General features: G+C 49.9%; 2 protein-coding genes across 4 annotated transcripts in view; one reads left to right on the top strand and one right to left on the bottom strand.

The window, feature by feature from the left end:
• Positions 1 to 9,591: 9,591 nt before the first annotated feature.
• On the top strand, positions 9,592 to 21,764 carry LOC147243629 (kinesin-like protein KIF2A). Of its 2 annotated transcripts, XM_086188230.1 has the most exons (21): positions 9,592 to 9,764; positions 10,410 to 10,504; positions 11,512 to 11,631; positions 11,822 to 11,876; positions 12,648 to 12,767; positions 13,952 to 14,052; positions 14,973 to 15,068; positions 15,575 to 15,629; positions 16,305 to 16,467; positions 16,582 to 16,672; positions 16,743 to 16,806; positions 16,890 to 16,981; positions 17,651 to 17,793; positions 18,089 to 18,293; positions 18,982 to 19,092; positions 19,172 to 19,239; positions 19,458 to 19,547; positions 20,310 to 20,454; positions 20,527 to 20,628; positions 20,960 to 21,095; positions 21,179 to 21,764. In XM_086188230.1, exons 1-21 carry the CDS (start codon positions 9,704 to 9,706, stop codon positions 21,262 to 21,264), a joined length of 2,199 nt encoding a protein of 732 aa, XP_086044356.1. In that variant the 5' UTR covers positions 9,592 to 9,703; the 3' UTR covers positions 21,265 to 21,764. The 2 variants fall into 2 exon arrangements, with proteins under 2 accessions (XP_086044356.1, XP_086044357.1); XM_086188231.1 differs by lacking the exon at positions 19,458 to 19,547.
• pitpnm2 (phosphatidylinositol transfer protein, membrane-associated 2) overlaps positions 21,524 to 27,058 on the bottom strand; it is a 26,118-nt gene continuing 20,583 nt past the window's right edge. Inside the window, exon 27 of one of the 2 annotated variants that reach the window (XM_086188228.1) lies at positions 21,524 to 26,865. In XM_086188228.1, the coding sequence (XP_086044354.1) occupies positions 26,494 to 26,865 (372 nt within the window). In that variant the 3' untranslated portion in view covers positions 21,524 to 26,493. The remainder of the gene's footprint in view (positions 26,866 to 27,058) is intronic. The other variant, XM_086188229.1, reaches the window with a different exon arrangement.

Genomic DNA, 27,058 nt, shown 5'->3' with positions numbered 1-27,058 from the left:
CTGTGTGTCGGTGTGGCCTTTGGCTGGCGTCCTCGGAGACGTGGCATTGACAAACCTACAAACAGTAATTGGGCCATTATGACTTCTTGCAGTGGTATTGATTCCTGTGTTTTAGGGCCAGGTGGGTGATGTGTGTCTAGACAGCAGGTTCATACAGGGCCGGGCGGCACTCCTGTCACTGCTGCTGGGACTGGGCTGCGCTCCTCTACCTCGTCCTGCTTTTGCCTTGAGCTTCATTTTTTTTAGCTACAGATTACAGAGAGGAAGGCGCGTCGGAGGGAGAAGCTCCAGCCCTCCGCCGCCAACCTGCAGCTCATCATTTATTTACAGCCTCTCGGTCGCAGGAGCACATTTTGCCTGATGAGGGCAAATAAGACAGAAGTCTTTATTTGTCACACACACGTAGGTGATTCACTGTAACTTCAAGACAGGATGTGGCAGCTTCTTATTTTGTTGTTGTTCTAAAGGAAATTCTGCCGTCGACAGCAACAGGGGTTCTCAGAGTGGTGCAGGGAACCCTTGCGGTCTCTGCAGGTTCATGAGGGATCCTTAGCAGAAGTGGTCTCATCTGAACACCTTTGACAAAACAGGAAAGGCGATAAAAAGAGAGAAATGGATTTGGAACAAAATGTTTCAAATTTCATAAAATTTCTCAAATGTTTTTTTAATTTATTATTATTTACTGAACAGTTTCTTGCTCATTCTTACAGAAGCAGATTTCTGATGGGAAGCCCCCCCCCCCCCAAAAATCACCTGGTGAGCCGGTGAACCTGCGCAGGAACACATTTTGAAAGATAATTTCTTGTTTAAGCAGAAAAAAAACAGAACAAAACAAAAAACGAAGGAAAACGGATTCTTTTTCACGCGTGGGTGCAATAAATATCAGAAAATTTTGTGAGATTTTCTTACAAATTTAATCAGGGCATTTTTTTTTGTACCTTTTTTTTAAAGAATTCAAATGATTTTCTTGAGGGTGTTGGCAAAAATAACAATGGTAATGTTGAGAAAAAGGATCATTCAAAACAAAAAGTAAAAACTAGGTGTCAAACATCATCCTTAGGACCATCAGTTTTACATTATGTTGTAAAACGGACATTTTTGAGTGTCGACGCTGCATCGGATTCCAGGTGTTTACGCTCCTGACGGGATCTGACCATCGCCCCCAACAGCTGGAACTGTAAGCGCAGAGGTTTACAGCCAACTGAGCCTCGACAGGAGGGTCCAGAACAGGAGGAAGTCTGATCTGGACTCAGGACCGAAGAAGAAAACTGAACCGTGGTCTCTTTCCTTCCAAAAGGTGTACTAACCAAAGCCAACGACCCCGAGAGCTGAATGACATCCATCTGTTCCAGGTTGCTACCCAACTTGCAGTCACCTGGAGAGCAGGTGGGAATGATCTCAGCAGAGCCCTGCTGCTGATGTAAATCAAATATTACTGAAGTTGGGTTTCCATGGCAATAACATGCTGGCCCCTTCCTGACATTTGAGGGTTTAACTGTGAGGTGGGCAGCAGCCCCCCTGTCTCCATCCAGACGTGAGCAGAATGGATGAGTTAGCAGCACCTCCACCACCTTTTCACCTTGTGTGAATCTACGGGGTTGTGTGCTCAGCGCTCCCCAGGGCTGCGCAGGACCAGGATCCAAACACGCCTCCTGTACTGCAGAACGCCGAGGGTCCGCTGAGAAATGCTGAGACCATCGATTGCTTTCTCCACCGTGGCACAATGTGCAACCTGTGAGCCCACAAAATGTCAATGGATATGAATTGTGTAAAGAACTCTTGCTCCCCTAATTCAATATTGTAAAGCCTCACGAAAGGTCGCGGCGCACGGTAAAATAACAGCAGCTGTACCTCACACCTCCTCTTTATTTTTCACATGTATTTATATTATTTTGACCTCTTGAAACAGTACAGAACCTAAAAACTATACGCTGCAGATAAGGACGCCGCATACCTCCAGCAAGGTGAACTTCCAGCCCCCGGTACTCCCACGTACCAGTCCTGGTTAAAGCCACAGGCAGTGATGAGCAGACCCTCGCACTCCTGCTCAGAGACAGCGAGGTGAAACCTGGTTGTATCTGAATGCTGCACCGTTGTGTGAATATCACTTCCTGCATCCACTAGGCGGTGCTAGAGAAGCCTCGCATGGGATTGTTTCCATGGTGCTGGTGGGTGATGTTGTGTTTAGAGGTCGTGGTCATTCAGGTATTTCCACGAGAGGAGGTCGCCGCTGTCCAGAGTTACAGTTACAGTTACAGAGTTACAGCTTCCGTCCTCCTGCCTGCAGGGGTCACGTGGGACGCTACTGTCACGATGACCACATTTTAAATCTCACATGGACGCTGCTCTGGGCTCATTTCACGCCATCCGTCACCTACCATCCAGTCAGAGCTGCTGCTGAGAGGTCAAAGTACAGATGAGCCTCATATTTATACACCGTAAACAGGCTGCCGAAGACCAAGGGACAGTCAAAGATGGCGGCTCGGCTCTGTGCAGGTATCATCTCAGTTTGAACAATCAGACCACGTTCTTTGTCTCCGGTGTCCGAGATGTTTCTGCTTCCGTGTGCACGAGTGCCGGGGGGGAGGGGGGGAGGGATTTTCACCATGGTCTACTGACCTTGGCGCCTGAGGTCACATCATTCCGGTGAAGGCTGAGGAGCAGAGCAGCGGCAGCAGCAGAGCAGCAGCAGCAGCAGAGCAGCAGCAGCCGCAGCCGCCGCCGCGCGCAACAAAGAGAAGCTGAAAGGTCCCAATCATTCACTTCAGGCGAAGCTTTTAAAATACACAAGATTTTAAAATCATGATTAAACACGGCAAGTTCAGACGCCGCCGTAGGAATTAGAGACGGGACATTTAACAGGTGGTGAAAGATGGGAAGCTGGTAAAGAGGCCGCAGTGATAGGACGCAGGCGGAACCTTGAGCCTCGTTTGCTCTGGACGTTTACCGACACCCGACCTCACAGCCCCTCTCACAGGTTTAACAGTGAACGCAGCCTCTGGTACCTGTGACATCAGCGCGTGTGGCGCATGTGTGAAAGAAGTCTGGTTGTCCATCAATGTCCAGAAGTCTCCCAGAAACACTGCAGACAGGCTGCTTAAAATTCTCAGGTGGTCTCTGATTATTGATTATAGCAACCCAGGCATCTCTAATCCAGGTGTAAGTGATTAATAGTTGAGTGAGAGCTGGAGGACGAGGCCCTCAGCAGGCCCATCTCCGCCGCCGCCGCCAGCGCCGCCGCCAGCGCCGCCGCCAGTAGAAATGGATGCTTCTCTAGGAAAAAGGCAGTATTAGGATGCATGTCAGGTTAAGATATCAGTCGAGGTGTACAGTCGTTTACAGGATGATGTTCTCACTTGATCTCGTCGCTGTGTTTTAATTATGAATGCATTTCCAAGACAGAATCAGAGTTTCATTGCAGCTTGATTCTATGTGTACTTGCTCCGAGCTGCAGAAATTCTCCTCTTCATCCATCGTCATCTGAGATTTTTGGGAATCAAATACATCCGAATACAGATGAATTATTCCTCACTGAGGGTTCCTGCTTTGATTTCTCCCTAATCGAACTGAAGTTTGGCTGCGCAGGCACAGCAGCGCATGCATTTTTCATAAAAGAAGTATAACTGAAAGCAGTTCGGAGCAAGATAGCGGTGACATATTTTGTGCTGAACACACCATGCATATTTCATGACAAAAAAATACTCTGCTCCATCCTGCTCCAGTCCTCAGAGCCTGAGCCGTTCTCCCACCTAGAAATGTGAGAAAGAGCAGTTATTTCCCCAAACATTTGCTTTTGTACATTAATCATAAATCAGCAGAAAACCGTCTGCCCCAAAACAGCAGTGGAGCAGCAGACCAGAGCTGCAGCCGTCATCGACTGCTTTCCTGGGCTACTGTGTTACCATAAACACCGTAGTCAACAGAAGACCATAAATATATCTGAGACTGAAGGAAACCCAAGTCTGCGTGTGTGTGTGTGTGTGTGCGTGTGTGTGTGTGTGTGTGTGTGTGTGTGCGTGTGTGTGTGTGTGTGCGCGCGCGCGCTGCAACATTTATATCCAGACTCACACATGAAAATTCAATGTGATTTGTTTGAGCACGTGAAACCAAACAGCTGCTCGCTAAGATGGCGGCTGGAATGGGTTCGACCAGGTATGCCGCCACCCTCCTTTTCCCTCAGAACGGATGGTGACATCACGCGTGTGTACACGACTGATTTAACGGGACACAATTAAGACATCAAAATGTTAAAAACTGGTTATCACCCAAGCGTTCACATTATCGATGCCCGTGGTGGCCGCTTTTGAGTTGCGATCTCAGGTTGTTGTTGTTTTTTTTGTGCATATCTTGACTGTTCAGGTAAGTCCCACCCTCAGGAGGCGTCTGATTGACATTCCAAGTTCAACAGGAACGCAGCAACAACCTGCATGTCAGTGTCACAGCGCCGTCGCAACAGATGAGCGCTGAGATCAGAGACCATCTCAGCTCATTCATCTTTATCTACTATTGGTGTACCACCAGTACTACGACCGGCGCTTGTGCCTACGACACGGGAAGTTGTGTTTGCTCGGCACTAAAGTGGTTTAGGCTTGATGACACTGTTGCTAGGCAACACGTACAGCTGCATCAAGGGTGCCAAAGGCTCCGCGTCGTTCTCTCGTCATTCTTTGCTCCCTTCAGCTGCGCTTTTAAACAATTAATAAACAGACTCAACAGAAATGCTAGTTCACATGACTCATCATCCGCCGGCACCTTCCGTGTCCTCCACGCCACCAACGCGTCGTGACCCGTGCTCTCTCCTTGCTGGGGCTTTAGGGTTTCCCACTTCTTGAATACCTCAAGATGGGGAAAAACACGTAAAAGACACAGTAAACACGATAAAGTCAGTTTCCCCGTAAAGCTTCCATCAAGGAAGCCTGCACAGCGTCAGCCCTCTGTCCACGACAACCGGCGTGAGAAGGTCTGGCGTCCATAGCGCAGCATAATCACATACATTTGCATGTAAGTGAAGGCAGCTCCGATGTATCAGTGAGCTTCCATCTGCCGTCAGAGCGGCACAATCGCTCCCCGTCGTCTTTCAACTGTCATCTGCTGCAGTTCGTCAGCACCCGCAGCATCCCGCCGACTCGCCGGCTGACAGCTCTGGGCCCCGCGGAGGGGAATCAAATGGATTGTGAGCACAGCGACGTGTGCCAAATTGAATGGCATGGCAGTTTGTGAAATATACATTTTCAAATAAAAATTGACAAAGAAATTTAATCTCAATTCACGAGGCGGCGGAGGCATTGTCACTGGAGAAAATTAATTGTTACCCTCTCAGCGACTGCGTCTGACAGGTTTTGAATAGGCTGGATAAAGGCTTTATCATCTCACCTTGAGACAGACACATAAAAATAAGTGACAAGCAATGCTACAGGAAGCTGATAGAGGCCCGGCAGGCAGGCAGGAATCGATGGAGTCACATTTAAAACAGCAGGAGCAGCTGACAAGACATCCACATATGGTGTGTTGACAAGTTTCAGGAGCAAAAACGATAAGATTTCCTCGCTGCTATAAATAAAAGACTCCACTATATTTAGCCCAGTAACGGCCTGGTTGTTACTGGGAGGACTGGGTTTCTGTGCCACACCATTCCAGTGCGTCTCATCTGATTGGGGTTTGGAGTGAGCGTCAGTTATAAAGCAGAGAATCAGCTGTTTGGCTTCAAGATCAAGTGTAACATTTAAAGTGATACGTCAGCCCAAACACGTTTTCCCTCCTGCATCGCTTCCTTGTCACTCCATATTGCAGGAAGAACCAGCCACGTGTATTTAGCTTGAAGCTAATGGGGACCGAACGCTAACGACAAAAAAAGATGTCCAAAAATGTCCATTTACAAACTGTGGAGGTCATCCGTCCACGTCTTCTCAATCCTGGTGTGTGACTAGTAATCCAAACGAATAAAGAAAACCTGGATTGCAGCAGACGACCTGGAGAGTTTGTAAACAGATGCTTTTGGGCAGTTTTGCTGTTGTTAGCCATCAGTCGCCATTAGCGTCAAGCTAAATATGCATGGCTGGCTCTTCCTGACTGCTGGACTCACAAAGAAGCGATGCAGGAAGAATAAAATCGTTTCTATCGTCCACAATTCAAATAACTTGAATAGAATTGCGTTTCAGCAGTGGAGGTGCGATTCCACTGCCTTTGCTCGTTACGCTTGATGGATATTTAACCGAACAGAGACGATGAATCAAGACGTTGCTGAATGATTCCAAACGTCTGCTAAGCATCATTAAAAATGCATCCTGTCTCCGGTTTGTGGGACATAATTTGTACAAACGACCAAGAAGAAGAAACATTCGATGTGGGTAAATGAGCATGGAGAAATCTAGGTCAAAGGGTCAGTGTTAGGCTAAATAAGAGGAACAGACAGTCGCGTGTCAGCTAACTGGCGGTGACCCGTCAGTCCAGGAACACAATAACATTCTCAACATGTCAGCGAATCAGGCGGATGTTTGATGTCAGTGGCATCATCACGCCGTCCTGAAAACACACAAGCATCTCTGCCTCGCTCCTATTCCCCTGGAGTTTGTCTCTCCTGGGCCGAGAGATTCTACTCAGGCGTCGCGGCGCGGCCCATGAAAGCATAATGAGCAAACACGGCAGCGAAGAGCGCCGGAGAGACTAAAAGATTGGGGGATTTTGTGCCGCACGCAGTCCCAGCACACACTTCAAAGTGAAGCACCCTTTCCCTGGAGGAGTCCCTCCCTTAAACACTGCAGCAGCATCTTCCTCCCCCGCCTGCCCTCGTCTTCCTCCTCCCCCCAATTAAAGATCTCAGGCCTGCTCCCTTAAAATCACTGCAAGCTTTTCAGCGAATCTGTGGCCTGAATAGAGACACGCTCTCGTATATGGAATCTAATTTCACATTCGATCGACCTGTTCGGTTCCAAGCACATTGTTTAGCTGAGTGGGCGCACAATAGCCCGGGTCTTGTTATGCATAGAAGAAGAAGAAGTGCGTGAGGTTAACGACAAACTTCTTTTCATCAGATGACATCAAGGAAAGAGAAGCTGCCAATGAAAGCCCCGGGGGGATGTTGCAGCTCCAGTGAGCAGGACTAAGGGCCCCGTCTTTGCCAGAACCCATTACCCACTGAGGCTGCTCCACTGATTTCATTTCCACGGCCTCTTCTGTGGAAATGAAATCAGTAAAATTGACTGTAATTCGATTGCCTCCTTTGTCCTGGCAGAGCACCGGTCAGAGCTCTCGGTTCTGGTTCCTCAGCACAGACCCACGGGGTTGATAGGGACTAATAATTAGCCGTGACGACATGAAAGCACATTAAAAATAAGATGTTTGCGTTATTGTGCTTGAGGAGCAGCACCCCCTGCTGACACCAGGGGGAATTAAAGTTGTACAGGTTTTTCTGTTCCAACGGCATCTGAGGTGAAACAACTGGTTTAGACAATAAGAACCTTGTGTTCTCAGGTTCTCTGTCCGTCCTGTGTTTGTTTTCTGGAACTTCGAGAGGGAACTCAAGAGTCCACTGGGACTCAAAGATGAACTGAAAAGGTTTTGGTGGTCAAAGGTCACGGTCAGCTAACAGAGATGCTGTATCCCAGCTCGAGGGACTCACTGCTGGAAAAAAAAAAAAAATTGGCCTGAACATCCACAGAGAACCAAGAATGAGTGGAACAGATTTCAGAGGTCAAAGGTCAACAATACACCCCAGATGAACACAGCTCTTCAGGAATCTGAGCCAACTTGACAATGGAAAGGTATAAAGCTGAATTCTTCAGGAAATAGCTTACTCTTAAAATAGTATTTGATGTTGTCACACATGACTATTAAAGACTCCAAATACTACATTTGAACAAGTACACGTTGTCGTCTGTATTCTGTGTTCTATAAAAACTTTTTCCATATCAGCGCACGTCAGAAAACGAACACGGCGATGTGCTACACCCGGTAGAGGCCTGCGGTTGAGCTCCTCCCACTCAGGTGAGTCCAACCTGGCTGAGAGGAACATTGAGACTCCCCACAAATTCACACACACCCTCACACACACACGACCACGAAGTGAAGGCAAGCGGAGGAAACGGGGATTTCCTCGTCCCAAACCACCTTCAAAAGGGTTTTATTTTCATATTTTCATATGCAGGGTGTCTGAGCAGATCATGAATTATCCATGATTGCAAACTAGATCCCTCGCAGTGGCTGCAACTACACGGAATATTGGTATGTAAAATAATGCGAATGATCCCCAGAAATGAGTATGCATGCATGCGCAGCTGCTCTGAGCTCAGGGGTTCACCCTTCCTACCTGATACGTTCGATTCCTGCGTCGAACATCTTCACTACTTTACCTAAACAATGCGAGTCTTGATAGCTTCATCATTCCTCTCAATAATGCATTTATTGTCATACATTCTGACTGTGTATCCACACACACACACACACAAGCACAACAGTGTGTGTGTGTGTGTGTGTGTGTGTGTGTGTGTGTGTGTGTTAATCCTCGAGCAACCAAAGAGAGAAAGAAGTCGCTCAAGTCTGACAGGATGCTGCGGTTGCTGGGGAGACGATGCCAGGGAAGTGATGGCCGACTCCTCCGGGGCCGGATGGGCTGATGGGTAACAGGGGTGTGTGTGTGTGTGTGTGTGTGTGTGTGTGTGTGTGTGTGTGTGTGTGCGTGTGTCCATGTTTGTTTGTCTGTCTGTGAATGTGTGTGTTGTCCTTGCAGGGGAAGCGCGCGCGCGCGCGCGCGTGTGTGTGTGTGTGTGTGTGTGGTGAAGGGGTTGGTGACGAAAGACTGAAAAGGGGGCAGGCAAAGAGGATGGTGCTGCACAAGGACCGCTTCAGCTGCAGTTCCCCAACCAAAACTTCAGCAAAATTTTAAAACCAAAAACAAACAACTCCTCGAGACAAAAGGAAGGCAGCACTGAATATCGGAGTCAGCATCGGGGCAACAGCCCTCTGCTGCCACCTTGTGTTCAGCTGGGAAGTTACAACGGCTCCAACACGTTCACCGACTGATTCATTAATTCCTGCTGTTAAAAGTTAAAACTCGGGCTTCACGTTGATCGGCGTCGTCTATTTTTAAAAAAAATGTCACTTTACAATTGAGTATGATTTCATGTGCGCACACAAAATAATAGAATGAAATTCAAAACAGAAAAACAAACGGAGACAATTATCATGTTTATGTATTTAGAGTCTTTCAGACTTGCAGATGAGTCTCTGTGTAATATTGCATTTCATGATGGACCACTAGAGGACACTTTAGTCGTTGATGTTGCTGTAATGTTTATGTTGCTGGCTGTAACCCGATGGATGCTGGATTTCTTTTCCATCATTTACATTTGTAAACGTTTACAGTGAAAAAGAGAAGAGAATTTAGAGGGAAATGTGACTTCTATCCATAGCAACGCCAGTTAAATAAAGATTTACTTTATTTTTCCCTTATTTTAATATATTAGTGGGTAAAAAAGAAAAGAAAAGGAAAACCTTGACAGAATGACGCCGGCTGGGCTACTCCCGCGCATGCGCAGCGGCTCCCCTCCCTGCCTCTGCCCGTTCGTGACCTCAGTTCCTGCAGCAGCACCCCAACTTGGCTCGCCGCACGTGCACACCCACTCACGCACACACACACGCGCAAACATACACGCGCGCGCACACGCTCCCAAAATTGCCCCAGAAGCAGCAGCCCGGGGGGAGGGAGATGGCGGCGATGTTCGGGAAGATCTTCGTGGGCATTTACGTGGAGATCAAACGGAGCGACGGTACGTGGCTAGCTCCGCTCAAGCGGCTCCCCGCCCGGCCGGTCCGGGTGATGGAGCTAACGTTACCGAGCAACGCTGCTAGCAAACGGCTACTCCATCTCCGCCGCGCCGCCTCGGCGGTGTTCTAACCCCGGCGGCTTAAAGCGTAATGATACGTGGATGTCTGCCGCGCCGGTACCGACTGACACTCAGGCGGACCGACACCGGTACCGGCAGAGGCAGGTCCCTCCACCTGTGCGGCTGAGAATTGCTCGAGAAATGACACCGGCCCTGCTGTGTGTGCGTGTGTGTCACCTCCCGGTACACAAGGATGGAGAGAACCGGCACCAGCCGCACTGCATCACCCAGCGGGGGCCTGCTGATGAAGGCCGAGGATGAGGCCTCTCCCCGCCGCCGCGTCTCCGACAACAGCCGGAGTGTCTCAGGCTTTAAAGTTGCTTTGTTAGCTGATTTGTGCTGAATGTGTGAGTGAAAACTAACGACTGACGGGCCGCCACTCATCCAGGCAGCACTTGAACGAGGGGCCACACCCTCAGACCCCCCCACCCATCACTGTCCCTCCTGATGCTGAGGTTCCTGGCTGGAACACCGCAGTTCTCACTTGTTCCTTTAATGTCTAAGAGTTTATTTGCCTTCTGACTGCAGGACGCATCCACCAGGCCATGGTCACCTCGCTGCACGAAGACAACGAGAGCGTGACAGTGGAGTGGATCGAGAACGGGGACACCAAAGGAAAAGAGGTGACTTCCCTCAAGAAGAGTAAAACAAAAACAAAAGCGCTGAACTGAAAACTGCACTTAAAAGGGCGAGCTCACCCACAAAGAAACGTGTCAGTCCACGTGCAGCCCCCCCCCCCGTACTGGAGGAAGGTCAGGAGGAAGTTTCAGAGGAGAGGCCCCAACACGGGGCGAACTATCCCTTTAAGGGTTCTGGGCGCACCTGATCCCTAGCCTACAACTCTAGACTGCCCCTAGTGGTAGCAAATTTAACCTGCAGCCAGGGTCAGTCTGGCGGCGCACGGCTCAGGTTGCAAGCAGCAAAACCTGAACTCAGGTCAGGCTAATCGTTGGTAGGCGGGCTCAAAACTACGACGCCAGGTTTGCGACCGTTTTGCCATTGTAGTTCGGAAGTTCCTGTAAATAACAAAGATGGCTGCTGCTGGCGGGCAGCAGTCCTTTGAATCTGCGTTGGTCTCAACCACGAACCAATTAAAGTGAAACTTCTCCCTGAGAGAGGAACAGAAAACGGCACTTAAGTCACTCATAGTAGAGGAAGATGTCCGAGTTCTGCCGACTGGATACGGGGAAAGTTTGATTCTTCAGTGAGCGCCGCTGGTGGCTCGGCGCCTGGGACTCATCAGCGGAACCCCGCTTATGATTATCGTCCGCTTTTTCGCAAAAACGGCAACTGTCATCAGGCTCCGCATCTTAAGAATTCCTCAGACTTTTCCACGACACGCCACACGTGGAACACCTCCACGGGTTCTGTTCCGTCGCTGTGACTACGTCACCCTCTTCGTCGCTCTGATTGGTTGTAGCGCTATCCTGTTGCGGGCAGAGGGAGTTTGAGAGCTCACCGTTTGTCCAGCCTCTCCGATTGAACCCTGTCAATGGCGGTTTTCCAGACCAACACCTTGATGGGGGGGTCTGGCCTGCCGTTGACTATGTGGACCCCATCAACGGCATGGACCCTGTTAACTACGCGGACCCCACTGACCACGTGATTGACGCTCCTCTTTCTGCCTCAGATTGACCTGGAGAGCATCTTCGCCCTGAACCCGGATGTTGCTCCCGAGGAGGACATCCCTCAGAGTCCCGAGGCTCCTCTTCCTCCCTCCGGTGTCGGCAAAGCCACCAAAGTCCCCAAGGTTTGTTTTCTGTCCTGCTGATAGAATCCACGTAGAACCGGTTCTCTCCGTTGGTGCTTCAGTTCTCCCTCCTCTCCATGGCCTCGGAAATGAGCTCTAACACCTCTGATCTTGTGTTTTCGAACCCTTGTCCCTCTGACCACCGGTGTGCTGCTCATCCGACTCTGTTTGTAACCTTTTATGTTTCCAGACCAGACGAGTCACGGCGATCCCTAAACCCGAGAACGCCCCCCGGGAGAACCGAGGTACGTTGGGTTCTGGGGAGGTCACCTACCCTACGTTTGAACCTGAGGGGACTCGTGAGAGGCGCTCAGATGAGACCCGACGCAGCGACCTTGGAAAATACACACATTTGCGTCTTTGACACCTGACACACGTTTGTGGTGCTTACAGATTTGTCCTCAACAGTCGGCGGCATCATCTGTGCCGGTCAGGTGACGCGGTTTTGCTGAAGTCTCGTCTTCGCTCCTCATCAGTAATGCAGAAACTACAACTAAAAAAAAAAGAAAAAAAAGAAGTGATTTATGGGGCTCTTCTAGACGTTTTAGAAGTAAAGGATCCGGTTACTTCTTTCAAGTCCAGAATGTTCAGATGCGTTCTTCAGTTTTTGTAGAATGTGACCATCAACGGCGAGTTGAGACACGAGCGGCGTGACTGTTTACTGAAGGTCAAACGTGTGTCAAAGTAGCAGCTTTCAGGATGCATGACACTGAAGTTTTTGCTAATATTGTACTACTTACTTTGGCCAGTACCCAGTATTTCCCAATATTGACTGCACGATGAACTTTTTTTTTGGTGAAATTCCTATTTCTTACACACTTGAGGATGAAGTGAAAGCTGTCACTTTATTTCCATTCATGTCATCGAGTCACTTCCTGGTGAGCTAAAAATAAAAGGATGGACCCTGGTTCCATCGACGTGCAGTAAAAAAATACCAATTTAAAATTGTAACTTAAATACCACAAAGGCGCTGTAATGGTGAAGTGACTGATTATTATGGGCTGTCTTGTCCTCAGCTGCATCAGTGGGAACCACCCGGGCCCGCCCAAGCCAACACAGCCAGGCCGCAGAGCCCCCTCCCCCCGCCATCGCTGCCCAGCCGGCACTCAACCAGGCCCTGATCCAGCAGCAGAACGGTAACGGGCTCTCCGTGGAGCGTCTCCGGCATGCCCCGCTCCTGGTGTACTTCTCACCAGCGTTGTGTTGTGTTCTGGCGGAGGGTCGTTTGCAGGAGCCGGTGATGTCATCCTCCTCACAGCTGTAGTGATTGCATCAAAGACTCCTTCAGTCCCTTGCTGGCTCCGCCCACCAGTCAGACCAGGGCCCTTGTTTTCTCCTCTGGAAAATTAGCATAAATCAATGGGACACTGCTGTGTTTGTAAATGCACATGAATGTTTGTGCAGATTTCAAATGATTTTCATGTAAAAACCCTTAACGGGAAGCTTTAATTCCACTTGTAATTGATGATCGTGAGAGTTTCATGATTAGTCTTCAGATCAGGGCAGATTTGTTTTTGTCCAAACAATTAAACTCAACTAATAAGTAAACCTCTGAGAGCCACAAAAAATCATTCACTTGCAGCGTTGTCACTCATTTCTGTTGAAGGATTAAAAAAAAAGTCAAATCGAATTAACCGCGATACATTCGAACATGAGGTCGAATACCTCGAACACTGATGCCCAGTCACGTAAAGTTAGCTTGTGACGTAACATTACACATTTTCAAAGGGTGAAGACCCAACAGCTTTTGCCTGGAGCGTCGCATGAGAAGCAGAACGCAGCGGCGAACCGCCCGAGTTACGGTGGCTGAACGGGTTCCCGGCTAAGTGTGGTCGTTAACATGCATCCCGCTACTTGGGTGACTCGGCTGCTTCCGCTCGGTGCTAGGGGAGACTTTTCAGGTGAGCCCGCGGGGCCGCTGCCGTTGTTGATGGGTAACGGTCAGAACGGTTGACGGGGACAAGTTGGTGAGTAGGTGGCGTAGAGCCTGGAGCTCTCACACGGTACGTCTGACCGCTGCTCCGTAACTGGTGGGATTTCCTCTGCTCGCGAAAAGCCGCCGAGAGCCACAAGTGACAACATTAGCTTGATGTACCGCCTGGTCGGTGGGAGGGCGCCCCCGGCGGATCACGAGGGAACTACACCCTCTGATCGAGACGGTACAGCTCTTCAAAGTTTCAGTCCAATCCAATCAGTTTGTTAGCTGCCTTTAAAATGATTGGAGTGAAATGACAGAAACAGCAGACCCGAGCTACAGCGACCTTGGACATGTTGATAGTTTTTGGAGGGAGGAGATCATTCTGCTGTTTGTTTGTTCCAGCGCGAAGGAAATCCAACTGTGTGAAGGAGGTGGAGAAGCTGCAGGAGAAACGAGAGAAGAGACGACTGCAGCAGCAGGAGCTGAGAGAGAAGCGAGCCCAAGTGAGAAGCAAACTAAATGATACACACGCTTCCACACAGGCTGCTACACACGCTTCTACACACGCTTCCACATACACTGCTTCACACGCTTCTACACACGCTTCCACACACGCTGCTACACACGCTTCTACACACGCTTCCACATACACTGCTACACATGCTTCTACACACGCTTCCACATACACTGCACACGCTTCTACACACGCTTCCACACACGCTGCTGCACACGCTTCCACATACACTGCTACACACGCTGCTACACACGCTTCCACATACACTGCTACACATGCTGCTACACACGCCTCCACATACACTGCTACACACGCTTCCACACACACTGCTACACACGCTTCCACACACACTGCTACACACGCTGCTACACGCTGCCACACACACTGCTACACACGCTGCCACACACGCTGCTACACACGCTTCCACGTATGCTGCCACACACGCTGCTACACACGCTTCCACGTATGCTGCCACACACGCTGCTACACACACTGCTACACACGCTTACACATACACTGCTACACACGCTGCCACACACGCTGCCACACACGCTGCCACACACGCTGCCACACAGGCTGCTACACACGCTGCTACACACGCTGCTACACAGGCTGCTACACACGCTGCTACACAGGCTGCTACACAGGCTGCTACACAGGCTGCTACACACGCTGCTACACAGGCTGCTACACACGCTGCTACACACGCTGCTACACACGCTGCTACACAGGCTGCTACACACGCTGCTACACACGCTGCTACACACGCTGCTACACACGCTGCTACACACGCTGCTACACAAGCTGCTACACACGCTGCTACACACGCTGCTACACAGGCTGCTACACACGCTGCTACACAGGCTGCTACACACGCTGCTACACACGCTGCTCTGGTTTGTGTTGCAGGAGGTGGACGTCAACTTACCCAACTATGAAATCATGTGTATGATCCGAGACTTCCGAGCCAGCCTGGACTACCGCCCTCTAACCACCAACGACCTGGTACGGCTGAGTCACGGCTGAGTCACGGCTGCATGTTGAGAATTCTCAACACCACAACATTAGTGCTGAAAACGTGATGTAAGGAAGTTGTTCTTTTGATTTCGTTGAGTTTATGAGGCTGTGAGTGGTAGATGTGGGAACAACACGGCCGCTATGAAGAAGATGTCTAACATTTAAATGATCCGCGCCATTAAAATGTCCCTGGAGGTTTGAGGGCCGTCCCCAGGTTGTTAGTGACATCAAGGAGACACTGCTGGAGGACTGTGGATACTCACAGCAGTGGGAGAGGAGTTAATCTGGGTAGACTAGCTGCTCACAGACACAGTTAAATAACCAGCTGAGGAACCAGAAGTTCTCTCAGGAGAACCCAGCCAGCAAGAGGGAGTGAATGTTAGACTGTCGCCAGGTGACCAGAACCTCTAAAGGACTGTTCAGACGTGACTTCAACATGACTCACAAACGAATCAAGAGGATCGACCTCCTCAAATCTGTGTCGTCTGTTTCAGATCGAGGAACACCGGATATGTGTTTGTGTACGAGCTCGACCGCTCAACAAAAAAGGTAAGCAGACCTACATCGTTGTAGTCCAGCGACGTGTTACTGACTCGAGGATAATCCACCACATCCACGTATGCACGAAAAAATACTGTTTGATCAGAGTATTGATTTGACGTCACGCTGCGCTATGGCACGTTACTGCCGCCCTCTGGCAGAAATGAGGCATTACTACCAGTAAGACCAGAAGATTCGGAACCTTCCAAAGAATCATTTAATGAGTATTCCAATCTTTTAAAAAGAACAGGACTTGTGCCTGGGATGTTTGCTCAATAAGACAGCGAATCAGGCTGACAGGCGCCGCTGTTAGATCATAAGCTGCGCTGTTTTAATTTAGATAAAATCACAAACGTGAATTCTTCGCATAAAGAGGAGCTGCTTCTAGCTGCAGATAAATTTGTACAAACTGTGGCTTTTATTAAATTTTATTTTTTTTACTAATAAGAGCAGTGAGGACTCGCGTGTAAACAAACCAACATCGTAGACATGGCGTTGCACCACGAAGGTCCTCAGCACTGCACTTTTATCTTTGTAAGTGCTGGAAATGCAGTAATGGGACGTGCAGCTGCGTGTTAGACAGACGTGTATAAACAGAGGTCAGAGGTCGATGAGTGTCACTCTGTCGCAGCATCGATTGGAACCTAAACCAGCTGATGTCACTCACCTGTGTTTGCTCTGCAGAGTTGACAGTGAAGGATCTGGATGTGATCACCATTCCCAGCAAAGACGTGGTCATGGTCCACGAGCCCAAGCAGAAGGTGGACTTGACCCGCTTCTTGGAGAACCAAACGTTCCGCTTCGACTACACCTTTGATGAGAACTCCACCAATGAAATGGTGTACAGGTGAGCGGGTCAGACCACTAGGACTCGTGGGGTTCTGTGTTGTCTGCGTATTGACAGGCGATTGTGGGAAGCAGCTTCAGGATGTGTTTAGCTGTACTGAGTTTACGACTCCAGGTTCACGGCTCAGCCGCTGGTCGAGACCATATTTGAGAGAGGGATGGCAACCTGCTTTGCTTATGGTCAAACGGGGAGTGGCAAAACTCACGTGAGTGTTGACCTGACACACGTCAATGTTCTGGCTGCTTTGACTGGTTCTAACTGGACTCTCCTCTCAGACGATGGGAGGAGACTTCTCAGGGAAGAACCAGGACTGCTCCAAAGGGATCTATGCACTATCTGGTAACCCCCCCCACCACTACTCAGCTCCTCTGCTGGTTCCACCCCCCGACTCTTCACGCTTCTCTTTTTCTTTCCTCATGCAGCCAGAGATGTCTTTCTTATGTTGAAGAAGCCAAACTACAAGAAGTTGGACCTCCAGGTCTTTGCCACATTCTTTGAAATCTACAGCGGGAAGGCAAGAGCCTCTTCTTACCAGCTCTTTAGTTTGAGGAGAAGTTTGTCTTTCTGTCCGTGACGCGTCTGAAGAAGATCCTTCTGACGAGGACGACAACCCTCAGTCACACATTTTCAGTTGGTCTTTCAGAGTTGAGAGGATTAATTAATTTAATTGGTTCAAAGAAAATCCCTTCTGCGGGATGTTGTAGAAACTGCTGAGCTCATCAACTCTCTGTCCAAATTGTAGTGACTGAGTTTGTGTGGGAGCCCTCTGAGGTTCTCGATGAAGACAATTGTGGGTCCGTTCCCCACCTCATCGTCACTTTTGGGGGATTTCGGAATTTCAATGTCAGCCTCCAAAAAAGTCGTTGAACCGTCTACAAACATATTTTTCCATTTCTTCTGTAAAGTTCAAAAATGATGTGTCATTTTGATCCTGCAGCCATCTGAACACCAACTGATGCTTTCTAGTTGGATTTCTAGGTTTCCTCCTGAACTTTTACTTTGAAATTTGTAGTTTTTAATATGATTGCCTGCAGTTTTGACCACCTTTTGCCAGAAGCCACGTGAGAGCGAGTAAACGTCCTGTTGTCACTTTTGACGGCTGGAGCGAAGCGTCACTGACGCTCTGGGAGGCCGGCAAAGCTGTTGGGGTGTCACTGACTCCAAGTTGTGTTTACATTTCAAGGTGTTCGACCTGCTGAACCGCAAAGCCAAGCTGCGGGTTCTGGAGGATGGGAAGCAGCAGGTGCAGGTGGTGGGGCTGCAGGAGAGGGAGGTGAAATGCACAGAAGACGTCCTCAAACTCATTGAAGTGGGAAACAGCTGCAGGTGAGCGCGTCCTCCCTCAGAGTGCATTTGGTTTGTCAGGTACTCGCTAAGCTTGAGCTCACAAAGATGACCTTCCCTCCTGAGCTCAACCTTATCGCCCCCCCACAGTTGACGTGTGGCGGGGCGATAAGTTACAAGTTATAAGCAGAAGAAGATACATTTCCTGGTATCTGCTCTTCACCTGAACCTTTAAGTGTAGTTGAGTCATGCAGTGTTCGTACGTCTGAGCTCAGCTCAGCTTCCAGAAAGGTCTGTAAGCCGCAGGAACGCCACGTTTTTTCTGCTTTTCCTTCAGGACGTCTGGTCAGACCTCAGCCAACGCCCACTCCTCTCGCAGCCACGCTGTGTTCCAGATCATCCTCCGCAGGAGAGGGAAGATGCACGGAAAGTTTTCTCTAATCGACCTGGCGGGTAACGAGAGAGGAGCAGACACTTCCAGCGCCGACCGCCAGACTCGGCTGGAGGGAGCCGAGATCAACAAGAGCCTGCTGGCACTCAAGGTCTGTGGAGGAGGAGCCTGGGACGAATGTCTGCTGTGGTTTGAGTGATCGGTAGCTTGCAAACACACAGCGTGGGGAAGTGTCAGTCTTCTGTCGACCGATGGCGGCCATTTGAAAGAATCTCGCCATTATCTTCATATTATATAACGTTGACACTGACACTACAGACACCAGCAGCACTGATTTAAAGGTGTGACGCAATTTGAGCAGCACCGTTCGTGCAGCTGAAACACAAGAACCACATTGGAGGTGGGAGGAGCTAATAGAGGCTGTTAATGCCTTCACGTCCAAATTTGCTCGCCATCAGCATCACCTTTCCTGACACTGAACCATCAGATCACTGTCATGGTTCACCAGCAGCGAGGCAGCGACACCAGATCATGTTGTTCATGTGTGGAGTGTCAACGGCTAACAAACCTAGCATGAATGTTTGCTGTCACAGGTGAGGTAGTATATCTTTAGATGGGGGGGGCACATCTTTGTGCGTCTTCCTCAGTCAGCGTCAGGTCTGTCTGCATCAGTGTGGAACTCCTCAGCTCGTGATAAAGACCTGGGAAGCCTCGTTCATGACGAGTGACCTCTGACCTTTCAGATGATTTTGAATCAAAAACGATCTGCCCTGCTAACTCATCTCAGAGCCAGAACTGTTCCCTCAGCGCAGCTGCTGACGAGGTGTCTGTCCCCGCAGGAATGTATCCGAGCTCTGGGACGGAACAAGCCACACACCCCGTTCAGGGCCAGCAAGCTGACCCAGGTGCTGAGGGACTCCTTCATCGGGGAGAACTCTCGAACCTGCATGGTAAGAGCTGATGCTCAGCGTGAGCTGTGACGCTGTGGACGCCGGTGGATGACGCCTGCTGATGTGATTCCCTCCCCAGATCGCCACCATCTCTCCAGGAATGGCCTCTTGTGAAAACACCTTGAACACGCTGAGATACGCCAACAGGTGAAAACCGCACCTGTCCTTCTTCTTCTTTAGTCTCTTGGATCCTTGGGGTTCCCTCCACTAAACTCAAGTCTGGTTTGTGGTGACCCCCCCCCCCCACGTTCACTCTGAATGAGCTGACATAACTGTGAGGATGATGTCACCATATAACACGACTGTCTTATTCTATTTTGTGTGTCTCTCCCTCTCTTTCTCTCTCTCTACCGCCGTGTTTCCAGAGTAAAGGAATTTGGGATAAGTCCTTCAGACATTCCCTTCTCCCAGAGTGGAGTTGGAAGCGGCCGCTCTGAACTCTCGCCTACTTATGAGTACGTCACTATGTCCGCCACCACATCTCTCTCTCTCTCCACAAGCCACGCCGACTCTTTGTGCAGCTTCCCGTCTCCTCAGAAATGCTTTACAGCCCCGCACGCCGCACCGCCCTCCCTCCAATCACGCTGTCAACGACATTCTCCAGTTAGACAAACGGCAGCCGAGTGATTCAAATACATTTATTTATGAACATGAATGCAAAAGCAGCCTGGCAGCTTTTAGTCTCTTACTGTCCATCGTCCCCAGAGCCAGAGGATAGAGCTCCTCTGTAGGGAGCTGAGACCCAGGCTAGTTAGCTTAGCACAATGACTGGTAGTGGGTGGGAAGTGTTAGCCTAGCTCCATCTCTGCCTGCATCAACATAACCAGGGTGCTGTGCGACATAACAGTTTATAACTAGGAGGCCTTGTAGTGTTTGAATCAGTCATTGTGCTAAGCTAGCTAGCAGCCTGTTCTGGGGATGATTGACAGCAAGTGTAGTTCTCAAAAAACTTGCGTGCTCCTTTAACCTGTTGGCGACTGGCGACTCCAGCCCACTGCTAGCCGAAGAGCTTTCTGCTGCTTTTTCTGTCTTTTTTGCTTTTCATTGCCATCCATCCCTCGTCTCTGTCCTCCAGGGCTGAGTCTCTTGTTTCCTCATCACTGCTCTGATGCTTCGTCCTCTGACTCTTTCACCGGCTGCACGTCATCATATATCTGTCCTTCTCTGGTGTTAGCAAGTGTGCCGGTCGGTTACCGGCAGCTGTGATGTGTTGCCAGGGTGAAGGAGCTGATGGTGGACCCAGTCGCTGCCATGGACGGCCGTCAGGGAGGACACGTCAACCAGCTGGAGGTGCTGGAGGCCCAGTGGGGCGTCGGGAGTTCCCCACAGAGAGATGACCTGAAGCTGCTCTGTGAACAGAATGTAAGTCCACCAGCCGGCGGCCTTGTAGGCTGCAGCTTCTCAGACCGCACTAACTGTTGGTGGTGTGTGCAGGAGGAGGAGGTTTCCCCGCAGCTCTTCACCTTCCATGAAGCCGTGTCTCAGCTGGTGGAGATGGAGGAGCAGGTTCTGGAGGATCACCGGGCCGTGTTCCAGGTACACCAGAGGCCTCAGCAGCACCGCACACCTCCTATTACTCAAACATCTGGAGTGGAGCTTCAGCTCTCACATCTGCAGACACACTTGATGTTCTGTTGTGCGATGGTACAAAAATCGCCGGACAGCAGGACTGACGGCTCGGCCCGTCGAGACATCGGGGAGCACAGAGGCCTGTAGTTTAGCTCATCAGTGGCCTGTTAGCTTGTTGTGGCTAACAGGCCGGCCACCGTCTGATCTCTGGGAGTGCTTCAATGTGCTGGAGGCAGAGCGGAGCTGCAGCAGCACCTTTATTCCTGGTGGAGGATATTTCACCACCGTGTCTTTGCAGGAGTCGATCCGCTGGCTGGAGGACGAGAAGGTGCTTCTGGAGATGACGGAGGAGGTGGACTACGACGTCGAGTCCTATGCAACTCAGCTAGAACAGATCCTGGATCAGAAGATTGACATTCTCACCGAGCTGAGAGGTAAAGATGGCGCCTCTGAGCTGAGGCGTTGCAGCTGGTTCTTGTTCTTGTGTCTGCTGCTCTGATTTTCTCTCCTCTTGCAGATAAAGTCAAGTCTTTCCGGTCCACGCTGCAGGAGGAGGAGCAAGCTAGCCAACAAATAGCCCCCAGGAGGCCTCGCGCCCTATAGACACACACCACGTTCCACTCTAACATCGACTTGGCGTGGTGACCTGTCGCCGCCGATGAAAGAGCTGCTGTAGCTCCACCATGATTTTATGACTTCCTGTCTCCTGCGTGTGGTCCACCCCCACCCCCACCCTCTTTGCTGTACAGGCTTCCCATCATCCGTCCGTCCATCTGTACACCAAAGAGCAGTCCGTCTTTGCTCGTCCGTCCTCCAGTGAAGTCGTGATACGCAGCCCGACCGTCGACAACAAACGACCCACAAACCGCCAACTTTAGCCTGTTGAGCAATGGCAGCCGAACCAGTAAGAGATTTATTCTTCATTAGCGCACAAAAATATGATGCCTAACCTGCTCAGCGCCCGACCTGAAAGGTCACGAGTCGCCTGCGCATCACTACTGTGTACTTACGAGGTTTCAGTATGTGTGACAAGTCACAAGTGCTTCGTTTAAAAAAAAAAAAAAAACTGGCTGAAAAAAAAGATTTGGTTTAAATATTTTTTATAGTACGTCTCACGATGTCGCCCCTCTGGCCGCTTTTATAAACAGCTGTTGCCATTTGGTGCAACATGGCGCCTCGCTGGAGGAGAGCTGAGAGTGAACAGGACGCTTCCGTTTGTAAAAATGAGCCACTGTGTGTTCATGTATGTTGATACTGTATTTATTAATGTTGATGGAGAGAAACTGTAACACAGACCAACCTGGCATTACATTGACTGGCCTCACAGGGGCGCCGTAATCCAACTATCTCAGTGTTCATTCAACATTTACAGAAATGTGATTTTTCATCTGCCATAATAAAGAAAAGGCTCCTTCTTGTTTCCTGTTGCCGTCTGAGTTTGTAGCGCCGCTGCAGACGAGCCGGTGATTTCTGAGCATTTGTTGACATTTTGTCTTCATTAAATCAGTCTCCAGTAGAATTTAACCATTAACACTCAGCAAGGCCTCTTTAAGCACTGAATTCTGCTTCATCAAACAGGTTCCAGGTCTACAATTGAATTGAAGTGGATCCCTGCTAATCACTCATGGGTTTGCTTCCACACATCGACCCCAGGCAGACGCCGCCGCCTGCCCCGGGGGGGTAGCCTGGCGTACGGGTCGCCTCCCCGTGAAATAACGTTTGAGTGCAAACCTTTCAAAAGTGCCACGCGCCTGTGACTCGTCGCCCCACGCGAGAGCAGCAATGATAACCCAGACACACATCGACTCCAGCAGTGACACCCCGGTGGACAACAGAACTGCTTTATTAATGTTTAGCATGAAGGTTACGTGGAGTGCACCTGGCCGGGTGACATGCAACAGCTTGTGCAGTAGAGCTGCTTCGTTGCGGCGCCTCACTCCGTCATGCAGCCGCCGGCCGGCTGGAAAACCAGCACGGGGTTCTTATCCAAAGGTTGTGTAAAATATTCCAGCTTGAAAAAACAGGTGCGGTTAAGTCCTAGAAAATGTTCCAAAGCAGCCGACCGTTGTAAAGAGACTCCCCTACAAATATGAGCGGGAGCGGGGAGCCAGTGTGCGGGGCGGCGGCGCAGCGTCTGCAGTTGCGGCTGAAACCGTTGGGTTGAACTGGTTTGACAAGCAGAGGAGTCGGGACTTCCTGCGTCGACTTCATGACTTCCAGATGACAAATTAAATGCTACATTTCAAAGATATTTAACCTGAAATTTCCATCGTTACATCGTGATCGTTAGATAAATAAATAACTCTCAACCGGGAGGTCCTACGTACACATCTGTACAGTATGTACACGAGCACGCGCCCTCAAGCAGCGACACCTGTCCTCCTCCACGCCTCGTGACAGCGGCGAATGCCCCCATCCCGAAAGAGAGGGTCCGGCCACGGTCTTGAAACGTCTCAGACGATTGGCACGTTCACGTCATGTTCAGAACCGACGAACCGTACAGTGGCGCGCAAACCTGAAGTCAACACACACATGCACGACACAGGTGTTGACATGGAACGACAGGAAATTACAAAGAGGGGGGCACGCCAGGGGTTCTCACAGTGAGGCCTGGGGCCCGTCAGAGGCCCCTCAGACGAACGAGGAACGGTTTGCTTTCACGAGCATCTCCTTGGGATCTGACAGCCTCAGGTAATCTGACTCTCATTTTTTTTTCTGGTAAATTCCTAACTAATTTTCAGGTTCTTTTGTTTATCTTTTTTTTCTCATTTATTTAATTTTCCGAAAACAAAATTCTCGGCAAACTTTCAGTTGATTTCTCGTCATTTTCCCGTGAACTCTCCTGCTAATTTTCAGGTAAATACCAACCAGTTTCAGGCAGCTTCTTCTTGCGTTTCATGCGGTTCTTGTGAACAAACTTTTACAGGATGATTGGCTTCCCAAAAACACCTGCAACGCTTCCATTCTTCATTTTTTAACTGTCTGATCTCGATCGCCCTCAGGTGACTTCTTGCTGATATTCTGTGCTCAGAGCTCTGTTGCTGTGTCGAATGGAAACTTTATCACTCACCAGGGGCCAAATTCTTAAAAGTTCTCAGGTGATTGGTTGTCAGTTTTCAGTCAGTAACTTTCAGGTTGGTTCTCGCTATAAAACTTTTACCAAACAACCAGCCTGACAAAAAAACCCCACCAGGCCTTCAAGAGAATGCTGTCATCATTTCAGAGTTGATGATTTTGAGGGTCAGGTCATGTGACGCTGCATCTCTTCGGGTGTTTAAAGGCTTGTGAAGGGCATCTGAGGGTTCCTCCTCACTGAGCGCAGTCACTGCAGCTTACTGAGAGTCAACCTGGGGCTCCGCAGCAGGAGAACCTCTGGGTTCCGCAGCTGAGAAACGAAGAGTTCTACAGGATGATTCTGTGACAGGCGCGCTCGTCACTCTGCAGCCCGGACCCTGAAACAGCGCAACAATCAACGAGTGAACAACATCCCACCCCCAGAGGCTTTCATCCGCCGAAGCGGTCGGTTTGTGATGAGGTTGGAACGAAGGCTGTGTTTCCGTCTTTGTCCTTTGGGATGAAAACTGACCAGGACGACAGCAGGAGGAGGGCTGCCGCCTCCGCGCTCACCACCCCGAGCATCAAAGCAGTCGCTTCTCACATTCAAGCTGAAATATTGGAAACTTGCTCTAAGCAGCAGGTCAAAAAGCCAGGGAACGCGACGCAGACGCCCCCCCAGCAGCAGCAGCAGCAGCTGGTACGGAAACATCGCCACCAGCAGGTAGATTAGAGGTATTGCAAGCAGATGAGGATAAAGGGCTTGTTGCTGAGGACTGTACAGTGCTGCTTCCATGCTGCGTGCCCAGTTTTACGGACCAATCTGTGGAACAAGCGTCCCATTGGATATGAAGGCCCTGATGGCCCGGAGGCCACACCCACAAGGAAAGCACGGGTGGAATGAAACTGCAAGCGATCGGACAGAGATGAGTGTTTGAACGCATTGGCAGCAACACAACGAGACCTTTTCAGTCCCATAACCAGCGGCTCCAGAGGAATCGAGTCACGAAGACTATTGTGTCCAGGAGTTCAGGTCTCGCTCGCCCCTGTGCCACAGAGAGAGGGAGTTTTTGTGTTGCCGGCACTGACAGTGACGTCATGATGGCAGTGACAGGTCACGTCACCGTGCGTCCCACTAATAACGGTCCCCTCGGGTCTACTGTTAGCCTCCTCGAACAGCTGCATTCTTTTCTGTACTCTGAGTTCTTACGAACCCACACTAAGTCCTTTTTGTCACACTGATGAAGAGTTAATTTGTAAAAACACAAAGTATTCTTGAAAACAAACACTGAATCAGAAAGCTGAATAAATAAGATTACAATAAATTAAATAAATATAAAAATGTTTTGCATTTATTTGTTAAAATTCGTCATCTACCTTAAGAATGGCTTTTATCTGCTTTTGCAAATGAACTCTTCCTCTGAATACTCTGTCCTCCAGCTCAGCGTACCGCCCCCTACAGAGGAGGAGGTCTATGACACCACCAGTCCCTCCCTCCACGCTGTCCTCTCATTGTCATCGTCATCATTAACGTCATCCTCAGAGCCAGACGGTAAGACTGAGAGCCTTCTCCAGGGAGCTGAGACCCAGGCTAGTTAGCTTAGCTCAACAGCTGGAAGTGGGTGGGAAGTGTAAGCATCAGCTAGCTCAGGTCCAGGTTAGTTAGCTTAGCACAATGGCTGGTAGTGGGTGGGAAGTGTTAGCATCAGCTAGCTCAGGTCCAGGATGCTGGTGTGTCCAGCAGGAATCCTCCTCCTCCTCATCATCAGTAGCAGCAGTCGCTCTTCTAGTCCTCAACAAACGTTTGGTTCTGTTGACCCAAGTTCCAGTGGAGCTTTGGAGGTGCTGCGTCAAATCACTGCTCCCAGTCAGGAAAGTAGTTCCGGCTACGTTTCTGATTCTACCACTACAACGTCTCCTCATGTTAAACTGGTATTTCATGTTTTAAACAACCTTCAGTGAATTAATGCAGAGACTGTTTTGGAGAAATGTGTAATTGATGACTTTCGACATGGGTATGCTAACACTTCCCATTCACTGATATTCATCGTGCTAAGCTAACTAGCATGGGAGGAGGAGGGTCTCTATCTTCTCATCCGACTCTGGAGATGACAAACAATAAGAACATTTCCAAAACTCGGAATGTTCTTTCAGCCGCTGATTATTTTTCCTCGGGTGATGTGGCATCGTCATAACAACCCCACAGACGTCAAATATACGAGAGGCCAAACAAGTCACGTGGATTAACCCCTTGTTGCACTCCTGACCTCCTCCTCCTCCGTGACCCTCCGTGTGAGGGGTTTCTGACATTATTGCCGTTGATGTCGTGACTGTGTCGACTGTTTGTCACTCAGCTGACGGTGGAACAGAAACAGAGACGATGTCATTGGCTTCGCTGGCTCCGTGGCCTCAAACCCATGTTGGACTGATGTGAATCTGGCTCTGCAGTTTGCACCCCTGAGCTCATGAGTGTGAAAGCTTGCACGGCGGTTTGTGTATGAGTTCAGAAAGGGGGTCGCGTGGGTCCGGATTAGTTTAAGGCTTACATTATGTCATTGAATCCTAACTTATATTTTTAACGTTATACATCCTATAAAACTGGAAAAGAGTCATGCTACAGAATTGTCTTTTGTTCACTGAATCCCTCGTGGTCGGACCAGTCCACTCCTTCTAGACGGACCACCTCCTCGACTCCTTAAAATACAAGCCCTTCCTCTCCCTGCTCTTCCTCTCCAGTCCAGAGATCATGGTGGCTCAGGCCGGCCTTCAACACCTGGCCTACTTCGGGCCCAGTAACCCTGCGCTCCCCTCCTTGGTGCTCCCGCTCCGGCCCCAGCACCCCGCTGCGATGCTCATACTCCGCTGCGTAGCGGCGGCGGCGGTGACCCCTCCTCGCTCCACCTCACACTGGCTCAGTGTTCGCTCAGTCCTCCCTGGCTGGTTGGGAGAGCCGGACCCCACCCCTCCAGACTGCTGAGAGGAAATGGTGCGAAAGATGTGATTGCGTTTGCGAAGGAAGTCCCCCCCGGTGGCCCCCAGTCCGAAGCTGCCCTTGCGGAGGACCATCCGTGCGCTGGCCGACTTGGCGGGACGAGACCTCTGGTTGTACTCCAGCTGGGAGAGGTGAGAGGCGTAGCCATCGGGGATGAACTGGAGGAGATGGAGAGCACGATTCAATTAACTTTATTCATCCCTGACAGAGAGTGATCGGGGGAGGGGTTGGAGCAGGAGAGGGGCGGGTCAGAAACAAATCGTCTTTTTGAAATTTCATAGAATGATCTATTTTAAAGTCTATTTTTATGCAAAATTCACAAACTTCATTGTTTGTTTTTCCAATAGTTCC

This window comes from Aulostomus chinensis, chromosome 19, assembly GCF_037954235.1.
Source record: "Aulostomus chinensis isolate RoL2024-O1b breed Wild chromosome 19, RoL_Achi_v1.0, whole genome shotgun sequence".
In the NCBI taxonomy this organism is placed as follows: Eukaryota; Metazoa; Chordata; class Actinopteri; order Syngnathiformes; family Aulostomidae; genus Aulostomus; species Aulostomus chinensis.
The sequence above is the reverse complement of the archived record's forward strand: the minus strand, read 5'-3'. Positions and strand labels throughout refer to the sequence as shown.